The sequence below is a fragment of the Psittacula echo genome (assembly GCF_963264785.1).
Source record: "Psittacula echo genome assembly, chromosome: 2".
NCBI classification, from domain to species: Eukaryota; Metazoa; Chordata; class Aves; order Psittaciformes; family Psittacidae; genus Psittacula; species Psittacula echo.
The window spans coordinates 161,167,794-161,188,742 of NC_137737.1; the positions used below are offsets into that span (position 1 = coordinate 161,167,794).

Sequence of the window (20,949 nt, forward strand, 5' to 3'; positions counted from 1 at the left end):
CCCAGCACAAATCCAGGCTCTCCATTGGCTGTGGGAGCAGCAGGGACCCAATCCCAGCACAAATCCAGGCTCTCCATTGGCTGTGGGAGCAGCAGGGACTCAAACCCAGCACAAATCCAGGCCCTCCATTGGCTGTGGGAGCAGCAGGGACTCAATCCCAGCACAAATCCAGGCTCTCCATTGGCTGTGGGAGCAGCAGGGACTCAATCCCAGCACAAATCCAGGCTCTCCATTGGCTGTGGGAGCAGCAGGGACTCAATCCCAGCACAAATCCAGGCCCTCCATTGGCTGTGGGAGCAGCAGGGACTCAATCCCAGCACAAATCCAGGCCCTCCATTGGCTGTGGGAGCAGCAGGGACTCAATCCCAGCACAAATCCAGGCCCTCCATCGGCTGTGGGAGCAGCAGGGACCCAATTCCAGCACAAATCCAGGCCCTCCATCGGCTGCAGGAGTGGATGGCAGCATTCTGGGCACATCCTTGTCCATGAGGTATCCAGAAGGACACAGAAATCCTGACTCACTGTGATCCTTAACTCCAAGCCAGAGGCAGGAGGCCACGAGGAGCACGGAAACCTCGCCGTGGAGCCCCATTCCCTCGGGAGCACTTCCCAGCTCTGCTGGAGGAGCTGTGGAACATCGGTTTCACACCCAAAGATCGGCTTTGCTGCTTCCCATCATGCGCTTCCAGCGCTGGAGCCCGACAGCAATGGATCCCGACAGGCGCTATCCCTTGGGAGCAGCAGGTTTGATGGCTATCCCGCGGTGTTCCAGGCCGATGCTGGCAGCTGGGTCAATAGGAGACCTGAGAAGGTCCATTTGCAGCTGTGCCATAAAAAGACGTTTACTGGGAGCATTTTATGGGACACCATCTCCAATTTAAACCAGTCAAACCACTGAACACCTCTCCCTTTATTGGGTTCAACCCATCTGGGATTTCAATGCGCTCAAAGGTCTTGCTCCAACGTTTTCCATGTGCTCCAAAGGTCTTCAACGTTTTCCATATGTTCCAAAGGTTTCAGTTCTCAATGTGCTCCAAAGAGCTTTGATCTTTTCACGCAATCACGGAATCATGGGATCAGCCAGGCTGGAAAAGACCCTTGGGATCACCCAGTCCAAGCCCTACCCCAGCACTGCCAAGGCCACCACTCACCCATGGTGCTGAGGGCCTCATCTCCACCCTCACAGGGAAGAACTTCCTTATATCTAGCCTAAACCTCCAAGTTTGAGCCCATAGTTAAGTGTGAACTCAAAAGCAGACCCAAAAGCTGTGCTCATTGAGAGCTATGGAGAGCCCGCAGCAGACCGAAGCTACTAATGGCTGTGATGGATGGAGAAGAAGGAAGAATGAAGCATGAAGCTGGAAGGACCTCCAAGAAGAGGTGAGGATGCTCCCACAAGCATGGGGAACTCGCACTGGACGTTCCAACCCATGCTCGCACAGGGTCTGCCTGGGTAGGTCCCTGCACAGCCCAGTCGCAGCCTTGGTGGTGGCCTCACCCTGCTCCATGTCCCCAGAGCTGCTCCACTCCCTGTCCCCTGGCTCTTTTGCTGTTGTCAAACCAGCTCCTGGCTGAGCCCTGGAGCTCAGGAGTGTAAGGACGCACACAGCAGCCGCTATGGAGCTCCCACTGTGGAGCGGGAGGCTTCCAGGCATCACCCTCACGATGAAGGCTGCCCAAAGGCAGGTTTGCAGCACTACGAGGTCATACAAAGGGGGTGAGGTCTTCCAGGAGCCTTTGCACCTGATGGGCTCCCAGCACTGCAAACCCTGGTTTATGAAGTGGTCAAGAGGAGCAGAAGCTGCTCTGCTGTGGGAGGTGCCAGCTCCCTGCTCCCCAGCAAGCCCAGCGCTGCTCCGGGCGCTCCACCTCGTGGCCTACAGGGATTCAGCATCAGTGATGCCCATCCGTGCTGCAGCCAGAGCCAAGGGAGCAGCCCGAAGGCTCTCGGGAGACCTGTAAGGCACTGGTGGATGCTCTCATCCTCATACAGGGATGCAAGGCTGGGCGCTTCACCTCAAAACTGCCACGGGACTGCCAAAGGCACAGAAAGTAGGGAATCAGGGAACGGGGTGGGTTGGAAAGGAGCTCCTCCAGCTCCAAGCCCTGCGCCGGGCAGGGACCCCTTCCACTGGAGCAGGGTGCTCCAAGCCCCTGTGTCCAACCTGGCCTTGAGCACTGCCAGGGATGGGGCAGCCACAGCCTCTCTGGGCACCCTGTGCCACTGCCAAAATCCACCGGGAATTTAAGTGGGTGCAAGTTAAATCAAGAGCCTGGAGTAAGAAGTACTAGGACAGGACAGCAAATGTTACCCAAACCAACCTGAAGACCCTGCTGCAGTACAGGACGAGACCCAGGTGTGCTCTGAGGCAGGAAACCCCAAAGGCCATCCCAAGGAACTCCCAGCACCATGCACTGACATTGCAGATCCATCACCACAGAAGGAAAGGAAGTCCCCGAAGCCTTCCCAACCTTTCCAACTACAACCTCAAGGCAGAGCTGTTCTTCAAAGCATCTCTACCCCGGGGCTGGCTGGGGTCACCGGCCTGGCTCGTGTCACACCACGTCTTTATCCTGTTCAGAAGGTCCCTCCATCACCCCCTGCTAAGCAGAAAGCTTCCTAAATCCCAGGCTGTATCCTGGGACAAGGGGAAGCTGGGACACAGAACAAGCAAGGAGCAGCCTTCTCTCAGAGAAGGGCTTCAAAACAACCTGGTGAGGAGAGAAAGCACTGGGCAAACTGGTTTGCACTGGTCCACCCACCCCCTCCCCACATACATACTGCTTCATGGCGATCAGCTTGGAGTCCATGCTCTCCTGCTTTCCCTTCATCACCTGGACGTCAGTCAGTAGCTTGGTTACGTTGTCCTGCTGGACCTTTATGTCCTCGTTCTTGATGCTGGATACCTGGAGGCAGAGGAGAGGTCACTGATGCTGAACCCCAAAGTGCTCAGGGAAGCTCCAAACTGACACTGAGCATCATCCATCACCCATCACTGCATCCACACCAGGACCCTGCGCTGAGGCTGAACTCAGCCACCTACACAGCAAGCTCTTGGCAAGCTCATTTCTACTTGAAAACATCGGGTTCTCTCCCAGCCTAAATAAACCCAGGTATTTTTGGATCAGGAATGCAGTGTCCAGGTCAGAGTGAAGGCCAGAGCTGTTTGCTTACATGCACCTTCTGATAGGGAACAGACCAAGATGTTCTTAGGCAGGGCAATGCCACTGCCCAGGGAGAACATCTGCACACGTTGAAGGACTCTGCTGGGTGCAGTAAAGTGAATTATCAGCAGCAGCAATGCAGGAAGAGCTGCTCTGAGAAGGAAAATGGGGAGCACAAATGCCAGTAACCCCCTTCCAGAGGTCCCTCAGCAGCGCTGGTCACTGGGGGCCCTCATCTGCTCCACTGCAAGCGTGAAAGCAGCCAAGGAGAAGGCTCTGAGCAGAGGGTTTTATTGTTCTGATAAAAGAAGCACCGAATCCCAGCCTGGTTTGGCTGGAGGGGCCTTACAACTCCAGTGGAAAAGACCCAGTGTGAAAGGAGCTCAATCACTTGCTGGTTATGGGGGAATGACCTCAAGAACCTCCAGAGGAAGAGCAAACGCATTGCTCCAAAGCCCAGCACTGGCTGGAAAGAGCTCGCAGGGGCCCAGGCTGAGCGGGCTGTGCGTGAGGAACACGGGACTGAGCACAGAGGGTGGGGAGGCTGTCACAGGAATTAGAGCCAGGGAGGATGCTGGAGCTCTGCCCCAGTCCCAGCACCCCCTCAGAGCACCCTGAGGCCGCCCCTTGGATCCTGTGCTCAGCTCTGGGCCCCTCACTGCAAAAGAGACATTGAGGGGCAGGAGCGGGGCCAGAGAAGGGCAATGGAGCTGGAGCAGGGCCTGGAGCACAGGGGTGATGGGGAAGGGCTGAGGGACCTGGGGGGTTCACATGGAGAAGAGAAGGCTCAGGGGGGACCTGATCGCTCCCTGCAACTGCCTGAGAGGAGGATGGAGCCAGGAGGGGCTGGGCTCTGCTCCCAAGGAACAAGGGATGGGACAAGAGGAACCGGCCTCAAGCTGCACCAGGGCAGGTTTAGATGGAGCTGAGGAACAATTCCTGCCCCAAAGGGTGCTCAGGCATTGGAACAGGCTGCCCAGGGCAGGGCTGCAGGCACCGTCCCTGCAAGTGTTCACACACCGTGGAGACGAGGCCTCAGTGCCATGGGGTAGGGGTGGCCTTGGCAGGGCTGGACAATGGTTGGACTGGATGAGCTTAAAGGGCTTTCCCAACCTGGCTGATCCCGTGATTCTACGTCACCCTTGGAGCACACCAAGGCTTTTCAGAGCAATCCCCTGGTTTTAACCAGTTTAGTTAAAGCTCATCCCAAAAGATCTCTTGCACGAACTTACGCTGGTTACTTTCCTCTTGATGTTCTCCAGGAGATGCTCCTGCCCTCGGATGAAGTAGGGATGCTGGAATTCTGTGTCATCTTTCTCTGGCTTCACCAAGCCCCCCTGCTCAATGTGCACAACCTTTCGAAAGCCATCTGAAAACCAAAGGGGAGGCAACTGAAGTAAAGCTTAACAGGGTGAGTGGGAACTTGAGGAAGCAGAAGCTCGCAGGGGTCACCCTTGGTCACTGAAATACCCAGTGCTCCGCACCCGTGCTACTGCCTTCGAACAAACCCCATCCTGAAATGGGAGATGGAATGAGAAACCCTTCCTGAAGCTGATGGACCTGAGGCAGAGGCTTCTGCTGAGCCTGCTACAAGAAAGCTGGAGATGGGTCCAGCCCTGGGGCAGCAGCACCAGAGGGACCTGGAGCTGCTGGAGAGAGGCCAAAGGAGGCCATGGGGATGCTGCGAGGGCTGGAGCAGCTCTGCTCTGGAGCCAGGCTGAGAGAGCTGGGCTGGGGCAGCCTGGGGAAGAGAAGGCTCCTGAAGGGGAGACCTGAGAGCAGCTCCAGTGCCTAAAGGGGCTGCAGGGAACCTGGAGAGGGGCTTGGGACAAGGGAGGCAGGGATGGGAGGAGGAGGAACGGCTCCAACTGGAACAGGGAAGAGTTGATGGGATCTTGGGAAGTTCTTCCCCATGAGGGTGCTGGGACACTGGAAGGGGTTGAAGGGAGAAGCTGTGGCTGCCCCATCCCTGGCCGTGCTCAAGGCCAGGTTGGACACAGGGGCTTGGAGCACCCTGCTCCAGTGGAAGGGGTCCCTGCCCGTGGCAAGGGCTGGAGCTGGAGCAGCTTTAAGGTCCCTTCGCAGCCAACCCATCCCATGATATTCAAGTTCTCCATCTCCTCACCCTCACACCAAAGCCCTAAGTTTTATTTTTAACCAATCCACAGCACCCAAAGAATCCAATCCCGCAGTTTTTTTCCTCATTCCACCCCTGACAATAAAACCCATCCCGGCTCCAAGCAGCTCTCTGGAACGCCAGCCCCAGGCACCGCTCCTGCTATTCCTACTGCAGCAGCACAAGCTCCTGCATGGGTGACGGCGCAAGTCCTCCGCTGCACAGGGATGGCAGAGTCTCACATGCTGGGAATTACATCCTCAGGAGCGGAGGGAGAAGCTCTGCACTAAAGCCTTGAGCCGGGATTATCCCGTTTCCAGTTCTTCAAGTCAGCCCTACAAACTGAACGCCCCATTCCTGAAGCTCTTCAAGAGAGCTGGTGTTGAAAGGTAATGAAAACGTCATCCCTCCTAATCCCATTGGAATGCTCTCTGCAGCCCACATCTGGAGCATTCACGCTAATCCCTGATGAAGCCTCCATGTGAGAGGGGGTGAAAGGCATCCTCTGGGCTCCTGTTATCCCTGGATGCACGGGAGGAAGCCGTGAAGCCGCGGCTCTGGGCTAATCCCAAAACATTCCCAAGAGCTGCAGGCAGGAGCTGCTGCAAGTGCAGCCTCCCATCAGGCAGCCCTCGAATTCCTTGTGCATTAGAAGGGGAAAAGAGGATCAAGCAGTCTGGAAAACCAGTTTGGAAACATGGAGAAAGAGGGGGAGGAACCGGCAGCAGGGAGACACCTGGGGAGAGGAGCAAAGGCTGCGGGGGGAGCACACTGGGAAGGGCCGGGATCCAGAGGGACTGCCCAGGCTGGAGGGCTGGGAACCTCCTGGGGCTCATTCAGGCCAAGGGCAAGGGCCTGGCCCTGGGTTGGGGCAATCCCAGCACAGATCCAGGCTGGGGAGAAAGGGGAGGGGAAGGAGGAAGAGAAACGGGAGGAAAAGGTGGGAGGAAAAGGGGGGATCAAGTTTCCAGGGATATTTGCAAAGGGCAAAGGAACAAGCCCACCCCACCCCACTATCCACAGGGAGAGGATGTAAGTGGGGGATTCCAGCTGCAGGCAACAGCTCCAGGTCAGACACCCAGAACCAGCTCCTGCTTCCCCATCCTTCCCTGGGGAATACAGGGAATGCCAACCCCTGGAGCCATGGAAAAGAGCTGCAAAGATCAGGCCCAGCATCGTGGTGCTGATCCAGCCCCGCAGCAGAGCACTGAGGGTGCTGGGACACTGAAGGGGTTGAAGGGAGAAGCTGTGGCTGCCCCATCCCTGGCAGCGCTCAAGGCCAGGTTGGACACAGGGGCTTGGAGCACCCTGCTCCAGTGGAAGGGCATCCCAGAGGAGCATCCTCCATGAGACAGGATGGCAAAATGACTGATGGGCAAACAAGGGAAGCGTCCAGATCCCCTGTGATAATCAGGGAATGTCAGAAGGACCCAAGAGCCTCAAGTTCCCTGGCTGTAGCAGGAGATCCCAGGTCTGGATGCTGTTAGTCCCCGCAGCTCCTTAAAACCACCACTTGGTCCCCAAAAACGGAGTGATGAAATCCTCCCGACGCAATGGAACATCATGGAGCCATGGACCTCACATCAGGAGGAGCCCAACCCTTCGCCCTGGAGCTACTTACACATGTTGAGCTGCCGCACGAAGCTGGCCATGTTGTTGTGTTTGAAGTACTTTGGGAGCACCTCCTTGGCAAACTGGCCTTGGTCAAACACATGGAAGCTGCTTCCACTCTGTCGGAGAAAGAAGGAAAACGGAACGTTACCAAGCTCTGTTACACGGACAGGGAGAAGCCCCCCCAGCACCTTCAGGTCATGGAGGGATGGAATGCGCTGGGTTGGGAGGGAACTTGAAGCTGCTCCAGCTCCAGCCCCTGCCATGGGCAGGGACCCCTTCCACTGGAGCAGGGTGCTCCCAGCCCCTGTGTCCAACCTGGTCTTGAACACTGCAGGGATGGGGCAGCCACAGCTTCTCCCTTCAGCCCATTCCAGTGCCCCAGCACCCAGCACTCGTTGAACCTCAGCTGGCCACAGCCCAGTGAGGCCAAATGAAGCCACCGGAGCCAGTCTGAGGTCAAACATGGACACTCAGCAAGGAACTGTCCTGGTTTCACCGGGACAGGGTTAAACCACGACTCAAACCAAGACAATTCCATACCCCTGAGCCTCCGGCAGCTGAGGTTCAGCCCAAGACGTGGTTTGGTTTGGAAGGGAAGAGCAATGAGGTTCAGTGCTCCATTATGCGTGTTAAATGTTTTCTATGGGTTGATGTAAGAAGCAGAACAAGGCAGGAGGAATCGTTCCTGCCCCTCGGAACCCTGAGGAGCTTTGGCTGGGGGGTCCTGGGAGATGAGTTTGAATGGTGCCTGCCCAGCAGAACCAGTCACTGACTGCTAGAGCTGTCCGGAGCAGGAGGCCGGATCCATCGGGGCCACTTCCCTGTCAGGCCTGGCCTCTGCCACTTCCTGGCACATGGGGTGGGAATGATCCTGTCAACAACAGCATCTGCACCGCAGCAGCCAAAGGGGTTTTCCTCCTGGCAAAGAATTCCAGCTGCATTTTCCAACTTGGATTTCCTGCTCCGGAGCCAGCCCCTGCTGAGCTCCCCCCACGTATCAGCACCGCACACGGCGCTGGCACAGGACCAGGACCTGCTGAGATACCAACAGCTCCTTGATGAAGCGCTCATGGAGTCCAAGGGAAGAGCAGCAGGGCCAGGCCAGGCCGCCCCCAGGGCAGCAGGGATGGAGCCTCCAGAGCTCCCCTTTAACCCGGTTGGAGACGTCCCTGCTCACTGCAGGGGCTGGACTGGATGAGCTGCGAAGGCCACTCCCAGCCCAAACTATTCCATGATTCCATGATTCTGAATCAGTTCCCAATGGGACCTTCACAGGCAGGGGCTGCTCCTCCAGCATTAAACCAGGGCTGCACAACGGGAGCCATGCCCCTCAGCCAAGCAGCTGAACTCAGACCCAAGAGAGCCCAAACTCCAGGGCTGTCAGCTCCGAGCTGAGCCCCATGGGTGTCAATGGGCAGTGGCCAGGTCCCAGCTCCAGGGAACCTCCAGGCCCACATCTCCTGGACTGACTTCAAAGAACCAGAGCAAGCACCTCCAAGACGGGACCGCAGACAGATGGGCCTCACTCACAGTTACAGCACAAATACAGCTCTGTGTTAATCCCAAAGGACTGAGATGACTTCTCCAAAGCACGGAACGGGTTGGGCTGAAGGGACCTTAAAGCCATTCAGTTCCAAGCCCCTGCCCCGGGCAGGGACCCCTTCCACTGGAGCAGGGTGCTCCAAGCCCCTGTGTCCAACCTGGCCTTGAGCACTGCCAGGGATGGGGCAGCCACAGCTCCTCTGGGCACCCTGTGCCAGCGCCTCAGCACCCTCACAGGGAAGAGCTTTCCAAGATCCCATCTAACTCCTCCCTCTTTAAGGTCCCTTCCAACACACCCCATTCCATGGATTTATGGATTCCAGGTATGAAATTCCCCTTCCCCACCTCTGCACAGAGGAGCCCACGTGGGGCTGAGCACACAAGAGCTCCATTCAACCACTGCCCCGGTTCCAGTGCACTGCGATGGAAGGAGCATCCTGCTCCAGCCCAAACCTGACCAATTCAGTTGAGTCCCTAAGGACCTGCCCCAGGGGCTGGTTGGGGGCTGACTGTCCTGGAGCTCAAACACAGCCCATGGGGTCCGGGCGCATCCTCCTGCATGCACACAACGGAGGCAAGAGATGAGCTTTAGCATGGGAGGAAGGCTCCAGGCACCTCTGAGGGGGTCCCACGCAGGGGAGGCCCCGCAGGAACGCTCCAGGGTGAAGCTGCAGCAGCAGGGGAGGAGGAAGGGAGGCTCTCACAGCCTTGCAGGCCCATTCCTAAAGCCCCTCTTATCACCGGCATGGCACCAGCAGAGCCAAGGTCAAAGCTGCCGAGCAACCCCAGAAGCTGCTCCAGCAGCCAGGGACCAGCCCTGCACCAAACATCATCCCACTCACCTGGGACTTGGCTCTGCCCATGGGTTTGCTGCTGGCGAAGGGAATGAGACCTTCAGACCAGGCTTCATGGTGCTAAACTGCATGGAAGCACGAGCGGAAGGGGTCCAGGTCCCAGCGGGATTTGCTGTGCTGCCAAAGGCCCTCTGGTTTGGGGGGGCCATGGGGTGCAGCAGGTCCGGGAGCTGAGCTCACAGAGTGTAAAAGCAGCACAAAAGTGTAGATGTGGAGCTGAAGCAGGAAAAGGAGCTTGGACCAAGGCATGGGATCATGGAATGGGTTGGGTTGGAACGGTCCTTAAAGCTCTTCCAGCTCCAACCCCTGTCACGGGCAGGGACCCCTTCCACTGGAGCAGAGTGCTCCAAGTCCCTGTGTCCAACCTGGCCTTGAACACTGAAGGTTTTAAAGCTTTGGTTGCCTGGGAAGCGCGGCTGGAAACTGTTCATGGAACAGGACCTGGGGGTGCTGAGCGATGGAGCTGATCACGAGCAGCCTGTGCCCATGGCAAGCACATCCTGGCTGTACCAGCACCAGTGCAGCAGCAGGGCCAGGCAGGGATTGTGCCCCTGCAGTGGGCACTGGGGAGGCTGGACCTCGAATCCTGTGTTCAGCTCTGGGCCCCTCACTGCAAGAGAGACATTGAGGGGCTGGAGCGGGGCCAGAGAAGGGCAATGGAGCTGGTGCAGGGCCTGGAGCACAGGGGTGATGGGGAAGGGCTGAGGGACCTGGGGGGTTCAGTGTGGAGAAGAGAAGGCTCAGGGGGGACCTGATCGCTCCCTACAACTGCCTGACAGGAGGATGGAGCCAGGAGGGGCTGGGCTCTGCTCCCAAGGGATGGAGGTGCCGGGTCCAAGGTGATGACTTGCAATGCTCCGAGCCCGGCTCCATCTGCAGGGAGCAGCCAGCGTGGGTCCCTCACCTCGGACCTGCTGCAGCGGGGCAGAGAAGGGAACACCTGGCACTGATGGGGAGCAGCTTCCCGGGCTGCTTCCAGCCCCTTCCTGTGTGTTCTGGTGTTGTTTGGGTCCTTATCTGCTCGTCGTGTCCTGGTGACGAGCAGCTCCTCCTGCCTGAGCTCCCCACAGCACCCGCAGCCAAAGCTCAGCCCTTTGCACTGCAAACATCACCGCATCTCCCTGCCCTGCAGAGCCTCGGGTACCACCACCCATCCATGGGGATGGAAACGGGATGCGGAGGGGCAGGGGCTGGACTTGAAGATCTCACAGGGCTTTTCCAGCCTGGCGGATCCTATGTTTCTATGGGAGATGGAGCAGTTGGGAACGCACAAGAGCTCACCTCTGTGCGTGTTTCTGACCAAGGTAAGACCCAAACAGCAACAAACCGTCCTTCCTCCTGCTCCCAGCCATGGAACAGCCCCTGAGGAGCACCCGAGGGAGCCGGCTCTGGGTGCCCCTCGGCCTCCCTGACCGGGCGGAGCAGGCGGGCACACGATGGGACGAAAGGAAGCACAACCGGAGGCGCCGCCGCGGCACGGCTGCCCCGGGGCGCGGGGATGACAGCGCCGAACGGCGGCTCCCGCTGCAGGAGCGGCCGCGGTGACCCGGGATGGCTCAACCCGCCCGGGGCGCGGGGAACGAGGCGCAAGGCGGGAAGCGGCGGCGGCTCCAGCGCGGGGAGCGCGGTGCCGGGGACACCCCGGGGCCGAGCCCGCACTCACCGGGCTCCAGCAAATCAGCGCGTCCGTGTCGGGGTCCTCCACGAGCGTCCAGAGCTTGGTGAGGAACGCGGGTACGTTCCCTCCGCCGGGGGCCGCGGCCCCGGGCCCTTCCATGGCGGCAGCGGCGGCGGCGGGGGGCGGGCGGGCGCGGGCCTGGCGGGGTCTCAGAGCGGCCGGAACCCGCCGCGGGGCCGGGCCGCGGCCTGCGCACGGAGCGCACCGGGGCCCAGCATGGCCGCCGCCATCTTGGGACGCCCCCCCCACCGGCGCCGGGCTGCAGCGCGCATGCGCGGCACCGCCCCCTGGCACGCAGGGGGACACACCCCCCGCACACCGCGCCTGCTGGAGTCCGCTATGCGCATGCGCATTGCTTCGCGCCGGGTGGTATGTGCGCATGCGCAGAGCACCAGCCTCCGAGAGCACTGCGCGGTTGCTGCAGGTGCGCATGCGCACTTCTTCGTCTGAGGGGGCGTGGCCTTGGCAGTGACCTCTGACCCGCGCGCACGTGGTGCCTCGGTCTGCGGCGGCAGCGGGGCCATGGCGGGGGTAGGGGCGCGTTGCCATGGTGACGGGGCCTGGCCGGGGCCGGTGGGGCCTGCGGGGCCCGGGGCGCGCCGTGGGGCGGGAGGGACCCGGCCTCGCGGCCCCGCCGGGCCCTGACCCCGCTCCGGGCCCGTCCCTTCCAGCCACATCCGTCCGCGGACAGCGAGGAGCTCACGGACAGCGAGGAGAGCGCGTACTCGGGGCTGGAGGACTCCGGCTCTGACAGCACCGGCTCGGACGAGGAGGAGGAGCGGGAGGAAGGCCCCGGCGGCGGCTCCCTCCCCCGGACACGGGTAAAGGCCTCAGAGCGGCGGGGAAGGGATGGGGGAAACACCGGGAAGCGCCGGTTTGTTCCCTCCTTCTGCCCGGAGGAGGAGGAGCGGACGGGAGGAAGGCCCCGTACCCCGTGCCCATCCCTCCCCCCGTGTCCATTCCCAGCCCTCCTGTTCTCACCTCCCCACGTGTCCATCCCTCCTCCCTCCCGTGTTGATCCCCCCATGTCCCTTGTCCATCCCCCCCCCTTCCATTCACCCCATCTCCATCACCGCCCGGCTCTATCCCACTCCCCCCCATGTCTCCATCCCCTTCCTTATCTTCATTCCCCTGGTCCTGGGAATACCCCAGGCTGGTCCCCAGCAGATCCCTGCGTGCTCCCGGCTGTCAGGATCCATTGGGATGTGTTTGGATGATGGGCAGCAGCTTTCCCAGCTCTGGAGTGGGAATTATTGGGAAGTTCCTCTTGTGCCTGGGCAGGAGCCCCAGGAGCACCTCGAGCTGTGGCCCATGGGGTATCTCCACCGGGATGGCTCCAGTGCCATCCATTTATCCCACCCTGGCTCTGCTTTTCCCATTGTGGTGCTTTGGCTTTGGCACAGGCCAGGCCTTGTGGCTGATCCAGCCTGGAAAACACTCCGGGAAGGGGATTTGGGGTGGTTTGGGTTCGTTGGGTCCGTGAAGGTGTTTTGGCTGCTCCTGGAGGTGTTCTCCTTGGTGCAGGCCATGGGATAAGGACTGTGCCTGGGATCATGGAATGGTTTGGAAAGGACCAACCCCCTGCCTCCTCCAATGCTGGAGGGAAGGGCTGGGATCAGAGGGACCGGGATGGGCTGGAGGGGTGGGAACCTGCTGGAGCTCATCCAGGCCAAGGGCAAGGTCCTGGCCCTGGCTCAGGGCAACCCCAGCACAGACCCAGGCTGGGGCAGAGGGGCTGGAGCCTGAGGAGCAGGACCCGGGGTGCTTGGGGAGGAGAAGCTCCCCAGGAGCCGTGCCCCCAGCTCCAGGGCAGCAGCACCAGAGGATGTGGAGCTGCTGGGAGTGACCTGGAAAGGTCCCTTCCCACCCCAACCATTCCATGATTGCATGGACGGAACAGCACAGAGGCACGGCCAGACCCGGGAAGCAAGGCTCCTGCAGCAGATCCAGCACATCTCCAACACAGGGATCAGTGCATCAGGATGGGACACCGGGATCTGCTGCTCTCCTGCAGGGGGGCCAGAGCAAAGCAGCACCGGCACCAAGCAGCAGCAGCACGGCACTGCCAGCACCAGCATGAGCCAGGGCTTCCTTGGGTCCTTCCTTGCTTCCTGCTTTCCTTGCTTCCTTCCTTGCACCCTGCAAAGCCTCTGGCACCATGGTCATTGGACACTGTTAGAGCAGTGCTGAAAGGGTTCCTGGAGATGAAAAGCAGCAAATCAGCATTTCAGCTCGTCCTCCCTGTGCGGGTCACCAGCATTCCCACTGGGAGCGTATGGGACATGGCTCTGCTCGGCCCCAGGGCTGCCATGGAGGGAAGCAGAGCTCGAGGAATGCTGGAAGTCATCAAGAGGAAATGGGATCTGACAAGGACAGGGTAATATTTACAGAGCCCCACAAGCAGGGAGGCACCAGGAGCGGGGCTGAGCTCCTGCTGACAGGCAGCTGCTGGAGCCTCCGGCCTTGCCCTCTCCTGCATCCCAAAGGAAGCTGGGACGGAGCAGCTCAGGTCAGCACCTTCTTGCTCTGACTGGGTTAACACTTCTGCAGTGCTGGCTCACAGCTCAGGGCTCCTCTGTCCTCAAGAGACGCTGCCTTTACTCTTCTGTGGTCCCAAGGACAGGACTTCTGCCATTCCAACTCCATAAAGCATCTTCTTGGATGGGGATGTGGATAATCATCCTGATGGGAGGAGGAGCACGGCTCTGGAGAGGTGCCTCAGCATCCAACCACCACCTATGGAGCTGCTGCGAGGGCTGGAGCAGCTCTGCCCTGGAGCCAGCCTGGGAGAGCTGGGCTGGGGCAGCCTGGAGAAGAGAAGGCTCCTGAAGGGGAGACCTGAGAGCAGCTCCAGTGCCTCAAGGGGCTTCAGGAAACTTGGAGAGGGGCTTGGGACAAGGGCCTGTAGGGACAGGCCAAGGGGGAATGGCTTTAACCTGCCAGAGGGGAGACTGAGATGAGCTCTTAGGCAGAAGCTCTTCCCTGTGAGAGTGCTGAGGCGCTGGCACAGGGTGCCCAGAGAAGCTGTGGCTGCCCCATCCCTGGCAGTGCTCAAGGCCAGGTTGGACACAGGGGCTTGGAGCACCCTGCTCCAGTGGAAGGGGTCCCTGCCCGGGGCAAGGGCTGGAGCTGGAGGAGCTTTGAAGTCCCTTCACCTCAACCCATTCCATGTTTCTGCACTCTTTAGCAGAGGAAGAGACAAGTGTGGCTTTGCTGCTTGCTTTCCCCACCTTGACCTCTGGATCTCAGCTGGGCCTGGTGCTTTGGCCACCGTCCCCTCACTGCTTGTGTGCATCTGGTAATGCTGAGAGGTTTCTACCTCAACCTGACCATGAGCGATGGTCGCCTTGGCCCACGCTGGGCGCACACCGTGGCCGCAGCTCCCACATCAGGGCTGTTACCTCTTCACTCCGGCTCATCTGCTCTTGCTGCTGCCCGTCTCCTCCTCACCCATTCGGCTCCTTGCACCCCAGCTCTTCACAGCACCCAGAGGTTGTTCCCCTCTTTCCACCAGCGTTCCAGCAGCTCCACCGAGGAGCTTCAGCCCTGCGGCAGCTGGGGATCATGGAACACTGGGAACCTTCTCCCTTCCTGCTGGAATCCACAGCCCAGGAGCTCCTGATGGGTTCTGCACAGCAGGAGGAGCTGCATTGGGAGCACTTCACAGGAAAGGCGGGTTTGGGAGCTGAAGGGCAGCCAAAGGAGCTGGTGATGTTGCAGTCCCATTGCCAAGGCCTCCGGGGTGCGGAGGAAGGGTCGGGTCGGACCGGGCTGATTTTGGACCAGGAAACGCTGCTGCTGCTCCAGCTCGCTTCGCTGCAGGACATGGAAGAGCTTTGCACAAACCAGTTCTGCTTCCTGCCCACCTGAGGGGCTCGAGCTCCTGCGGGGGTTTCCTTTCCCTGGTTTAGAGCTGCAGACATTGGTTCCCCTCCAGAACCTCACTGTATGAAGCTGCCCTTGCTTTGTGGGGCTTAACTGGGGAGGGTCCGCTCTGCCTGTGCTGGAGAGCTGTCAGCATGGAATCCTGGCATGGGCTGGGTTTAGGCACTGGAGCTGCTCTAAGGTCTCCCCTTTAGGAGCCTTCTGTTCTCCAGGCCGGACACCCCCAGCTCGGTGTGGTTTTGTGGCTCCAATCTTCCTTCCTTCACACCTAAACCTGTTCTCGCGTCCCATCAGCGCTGTTCGAGCCCATCAGTTCTCTGCAGTCTCCCCTTCAGCCACCAGAGCTGCCTGAATGTGGGTGGTGGTGCTGCCAGGTCCTGCATCCCTGCCACCCATGGGTGCTGCGGGGTGCCGGGGTGCTCAGCCCGGTCCGTGGGGTGCTCTGAGGGCAGGTTTGGGGCAGGCTCGGGGGGTCTGGGTGGCTTTGCCCTGCGGCAGCATTCCCTGCTGCCCTCTTGTGGAACGAGCCTCCTCGGGCAGGGCAGCAGAGGGAAGCTCCGGCGTCATTCCCAAGCCTGCCCACAGTCCCTGGGAAGCCAAGGGACCAGCCTGTCCATCTGGGACACCAACACCCGGCTGCAGGAGAGCACCCGGAGCGTGCCTGAAGGTGGGAATGCTCCTGGGAGGTGCTGAAGGTGCTTCCGGGCAGTGGCTGCGCTCCAGGTCTGTGGATCCCTCTATTCCTGGGGGCTTTTCCTTATCCTGCAGCCCCTGCAGAGTCCTCTCAGATGGAGAAGCTGGGGCTGCCCCATCCCTGCAGTGCTCAAGGCCAGGCTGGACACAGGGGCTTGGAGCACCCTGCTCCAGTAGGAGGGGTTGGAGCTGGAGGAGCTTTAAGCTCCTTTCCAACCCAGACCATTCCATGATTCCATGATTCTAGCTGAGCTCTGCCTTACTTTCCCAGTGAAGCTCTCCTAAAGGCTTTGAACCTGCCAACACACCCACCTGATCCCGGGATGCTGCAGTCTGGTTGCAGCTGTGCCGGCCACGGGGAAGGAATCCTGGCTTGTGCCAGCTCTTGGAGCAAGCTCAGCTCCTGGGCAGCCCTTGGGCCTCTGGTTTAATCCCTGCCTGTTGAGCTGGGCCTTTGGGCACCACTGGGAAGAGCAGGAATGCTGGAGCATCCGTGGCCTTCACCCCGCAGGACACTGGCACCTGGAGCAGCCGGGATTAGCGGCGCTCCGGTCTCCTTGCGGCGGCGGAGGGAAGGGGAAGGTGGAAACTCAGAGTCCAACCCCATGGCAGCGCCAGGAGCCTGCAAAACCCCTCATCTGCGATCTCCCTCTTCCCAGGTTTTCCAATGAAGCCGTTTTGTTTGTGCCGAAATCCCATCCCCGCGCCGGGGAGCACGAGGTGATCGCGCACGGCGTGGATTTTACTGCTCCCGCGAGGGCCCTGGCCCGGGGCTGCTTTTGCCATCAGTTCCCTACGTCCTCCCATAAAGCAGACCGGAGCAGGGTCCCCACCACCCCCCTCCCTGGAATCTCTTTTCCAGGGCAGGATCTGCAGCTCGCTCGGCACCCACACAGGCCAGCGAGTGGGCGAAGGCGCGTGATCCGTGTCTGAGCAAGGAATTCCTGCTCCAGACGTGGCTCTGCTGGAAGCAGGATGCGTGGCCTGAGGGTTCAGCTGCAGTGCATGAGGTGTCCTGCCCACGGTGGGTTCTGGGGTGACCCAAGCCTTTGGGATAACCCAAGCAAGGGAAGCCACTCCTTTAGGATAACCCAAGTAAGAGAAGCCAAATATTTGGGATAATCCAAGCAAGAGAAGCCAAACAATTGGGATAACCCAAGCAAGAGAACACAAACATTTGGGATAACCCAAGGAGGGAAACCAAGAGCAGCCAAAGCTTTGGGTAAGGTCAGGTTCTGTAGGGGAGGTGCTTTAGGACTTTACCCAATGCCAAGCACTTCAGGAGGCAGCTCTGGAGTCCGGAGCTCGGGGCTGGTTGGGCCTTGGCTGAGGCTCAGTGCTGGGAAAAGCCGGTCCTGGTGGGCACCAGAACCCCCCATGTGCTCGTCCTCCCAGTGACGTGGTGCTGCTGGGTCTGTCCTTGAGATCTGGGATCTGCTGGGATCTGCCGGTCAGAGGGACCTGGATGGGCTGAAGGGGATCTGTGAAGCTTTCCATTCCCTTTCCTTCCTCTCCTCCCTGTGTCATGCGATGTCCCAGAGGATGGAGGAGCAGGAGGTTGCACTGCTCAGCGCTGTCCAGCTTGGGGCACAAGTGCTTTGTGGGGATGCTGGGCCTGGCAGCAGGCTGGATGGTGGTGGCAGGTCCAGCTTTCCCTGCCCAGCGCAGGTCCCTGCTGGAGCAGACACAACCACACACGGGTTCATGTGATGGGATCTCCCTGAGGTTCCTTCTTGCTGTCTTTCAGGCCAAAGGAGCTCCCAGGAAGAGCAAAACCCTGGAGGAGGATTCCTCACTGGAGGAAGACAAGGCTCTGCTTGCTCAGAATGAGTATGAAGAGGACAGCTCCGATGAAGAGGTAGGACCCATTGCAAGTTCTGTGTTCTTACTATGTGGATATGAGCTGGAGGTGCTGGGTTTACAGCTGGACTCTGTGATCTTAAAGGACTTTTCCACCCTGGTTGATGGGATGATTCCATAACTTCTGTCTCTGTGTTGGCTTCTGCATGACCAGAAGGGAGGGGATGTGGTCAGGCAACAGTGTCTGTGGATGGGAACTGCCCAGAGGCACCAGGTCAGGGCTGCTGAGGAGACTCTCGGTGATGGTCAAATGCTGAGTGTGTCGCCTGGGACATTTTGGGCAAGGAATGTCATGTCCAGCTTGGGAAGGGCAGTGGGAAGAGCATGCCTTGCACCCTGCCTTGCTCCAGCCCCAACTGGGGCTTCACCTGGGTGTCGAGGGGGTTCTTCAGCCCTTCAGAAGGTGCCTGAGCCCCCCCATGGCTCATGGGGTCATGTTTGCTGCGCTGGGCTCTTCAGGGGAGCCTCTCCGGGTTTTGCACCCTCGGAAAGATGGGAAAGCTCCTGTATGGAGCAGGGGAGGATCTCGGCAGCCGGATGCCCCCAGGGCTTGGTTGTTCCAGACAAACCTCGTGGCCTTGCTTCATCGCCTGCTAAATCAATTGGTGTGGTTGGCGTCCGGCAGAGCCCTGGGGCGGGATGCGGGGATTGCCAAGGGCTGTGGGGGTGTTTGGATGTGACCCTCGGTGCTGGGCTTTCTGCTCACCTCAGAGGGTGCTGGGAGGCCTCAGGCAGCACTTGGAAAGGCTTGGAGCAGCCTTGGGGTGCCGGTTGGGTGGAATATTCCAGGCTCTGGAATATCCTCAGCCTCTGACAGGTACCAGAGCACAGAAAGCCCCATGCAGGTGAAGAGCCAGTGAGAGGCTCTGCCTGCTCCCTGGCGTGGGGTGCCTGAAATGCCATGGATGCAGCAGGGAACATCGGGAATAACAGCACCGGCGCTTGGGAAGCAAAGTTCTGAGCAGGGTTTTGGCTGCAGCCCCAGCCTCAGGAGAGCTCTTGGGCACCGCTGACAGCTCGGGGGGTCTGAGCTTGTGTTTAGTGGTGCTCTGAGGGATGTGGACGATCCCGATCCGGTCCCAGCACAGGGCAGGAGGAGGAGGATTGGATGCTTCTGGTGTCAGATGTTAGAGGCCCACCTGGGTTAGCGCAGGAGCTGCCTCAATCCCTGCCCCCAGGTCTGGAATAGAGATTTAGAGAGAGGGGAAATATATGGCTATAGAAAACATCCACTTGTGTAATGTCTCCTGCCTAACCCAGGGAGAAGCAGCCTTTCATGCAGGAGCTGGAGGTCAGTCCCTCCCAGCCGCTGCTGCTGCAGGCCCGGGGGGGCTCAGTCCGAACCCGCTGACATCAGAGCAGCTTCCAGGGGCTTTGTTCCTTGTTCCCCCCCGTTCGCAGCCCCCTGCCCTCCCTCTGTAACTGTCGTTATCTCCTTTCCATAAGAACCCTGATGCTTGTGCTTCCTGCGGCCGGGATGCGCACACTGCGGGCTTTGTGCTGGCTTCCATGAGGAGCAGCGCCCAGCGACGGGGCTTTGTGGCTCGGAAATGCTGGAAAGGGAGGGGAGAACCCCCCTGTTCGGGCCATGGACAGGAATAAGGCCAGGAAACCCCAGGGGGTCTCTTAGTTTTGGATGCTTGTCCCCTCTTCTTTGTTGAGACCAAGCTTTCGTCGCAGCCTCGTCCCGGTGAGCGTGTGGCCGTGTCTGAAGCCTGTGTGTGAAACGTGATGCTTTGGGATGGTCCCATACCAGCACCAGGGTGGCAGCAGGGCCAGGGCAGGGACTGTGCCCCTGCAGTGGGCACTGGGGAGGCCGCCCCTCGAATCCTGTGTTCAGCTCTGGGCCCCTCACTGCAAGAGAGACATTGAGGGGCTGGAGCGGGGCCAGAGAAGGGCAATGGAGCTGGTGCAGGGCCTGGAGCACAGGGGTGATGGGGAAGGGCTGAGGGACCTGGGGGGTTCACATGGAGAAGAGAAGGCTCCCTGGGCAGACACCCAGTGCCACCACTGACACCCAGTGCCACCACTGACACCCAGTGTCCCACTAACACCCAGTGTCCCACTAACACCCAGTGTCACCACTAACACCCAGTGTCACCACTAACACCCAGTGCCACCACTAACACCCAGTGTCCCACTGACACCCAGTGTCACCACTAACACCCAGTGTCCCACTGACACCCAGTGTCACCACTAACACCCAGTGCCACCACTAACACCCAGTGCCACCACCAACACCCAGTGTCCCACTGACACCCAGTGCCACCACGGGCATTGCTGCTGTCCCACTGACACCCAGTGTCCCCCAGACACCCGGTATGGCTGATGTCTGCAAGCAGCCGGTGTCTCACAAGCACCGCCTGTGCCAGTGACAGCACCGGGTGTGTGCAGGGCAGTGCCTGTGCCCGTGGTGAGCTCCGGTGCCAGCACCGGGTGCCTGTGCCTGCAGCAGCCGCTGGTGCGCGGTGCCCGGCGCTCGCTGCCGTCTCCCGCACGCCGGTGCCGGGCTCTGCGCTCCCCCGCAGTAACGAGGAGCGGGCCCGGCCTCCGCTCCCGGCAGCCCCGCACCGGCCCCGGCTGCTCCGTGCGCGGGGCGGGAGCCCCAACAGAGCCGGTCCCGCGGCCGTGCCCCTGCCCAGCTGCACCGGAGCCCGGGGCTCGCCGGAGCTGGTCCCCGCCGCAGCCCCCCCCAGCGCCCGGCGCTGAACGGGGGCTCGGCGGGAGGAAGCGGCTCGGGGCCGGGGCTCCGTTTCCTCCCGCAATGACTATTCCAGGTGTCGGCCGTGATGGATGGGGCCGCGCTGAGTGCTCCTCGCTGAGCCGGCGGCTGCTCCAAGCCCGCTTCCCTCCTCCGCAGCGCAGCTGAGCCGGGCCGGGGCCGGGGGGGCCGGCGGCTGCCGGGCTGAAGGAGCTCTTCTTTCAGTAGCTGATGAGCCAGGAGGGGCCGGGAGCCGCGGTGCAGAATGTGCTGCTGGCAGGCAGCGCCTTGCACTCATCGCTCCCTGTGTGAGGGAGGGAGGGAGCGCGGCTCCGCGTGTGCTTCCCGACCCGCCTGGCTCCGGAACCTGCTCCCGCCTGCCCGCGGCTCCAACCACTTCACACACGGCCCCCGGGAGCCGCTCTGGCTGCGAGGGATGAGCTGAGGCCGCGGAGGTGTGAAGGGCTCGGAGCAGGGCCACCGGGGGCATAGGGTCAGGGAATGCTTTGGGTTGGAGGGAGCTTAGAGCTGCTCCAGGGACAGGGACCTCTTCCACTGGAGTCGGGTGCTTTGAGCACTGCCAGGGATGGGCAGCGCAGGTAAGGGTGGGCTGGGTGATCCCTTCACCTGCAGCTGAAGCTCTCACTGGAGCTCCCTGCCCTTCTCAGGGTACAGAACAGCCACAGCGCATCAGCGTTCCCCAGATGGGAACAGGCGCGCTTTGGGAAGGACGCAGCCACACTTGGATGTACTTTCCCCCCCAGGCAGAAAAGGGCAGGGAAAGGGGAAGTATTGAATTCAGCAGGAGCTGAAATCCAGGAGCGTGCTCCCAAGTGCTTCC

General features: G+C 60.4%; 2 protein-coding genes across 2 annotated transcripts in view; one reads left to right on the forward strand and one right to left on the reverse strand.

The window, feature by feature from the left end:
• Positions 1–11,205, reverse strand: part of HSF1 (heat shock transcription factor 1) — a 43,711-nt gene extending 32,506 nt beyond the window's left edge. Inside the window, exons 1-4 of the mRNA XM_080611509.1 lie at positions 10,955–11,205; positions 6,903–7,011; positions 4,398–4,534; positions 2,783–2,907 (exon numbers count right to left, since the gene is read on the reverse strand). Coding sequence (XP_080467635.1) covers positions 2,783–2,907; positions 4,398–4,534; positions 6,903–7,011; positions 10,955–11,068 — 485 coding nt within the window. The 5' untranslated portion in view covers positions 11,069–11,205. The remainder of the gene's footprint in view (positions 1–2,782; positions 2,908–4,397; positions 4,535–6,902; positions 7,012–10,954) is intronic.
• Positions 11,206–11,468: 263 nt separating this feature from the next.
• The window catches only part of BOP1 (BOP1 ribosomal biogenesis factor), a 45,822-nt gene continuing 36,341 nt past the window's right edge, over positions 11,469–20,949 (forward strand). Inside the window, exons 1-3 of the mRNA XM_080610941.1 lie at positions 11,469–11,500; positions 11,641–11,790; positions 17,295–17,405. Coding sequence (XP_080467067.1) covers positions 11,492–11,500; positions 11,641–11,790; positions 17,295–17,405 — 270 coding nt within the window. The 5' untranslated portion in view covers positions 11,469–11,491. The remainder of the gene's footprint in view (positions 11,501–11,640; positions 11,791–17,294; positions 17,406–20,949) is intronic.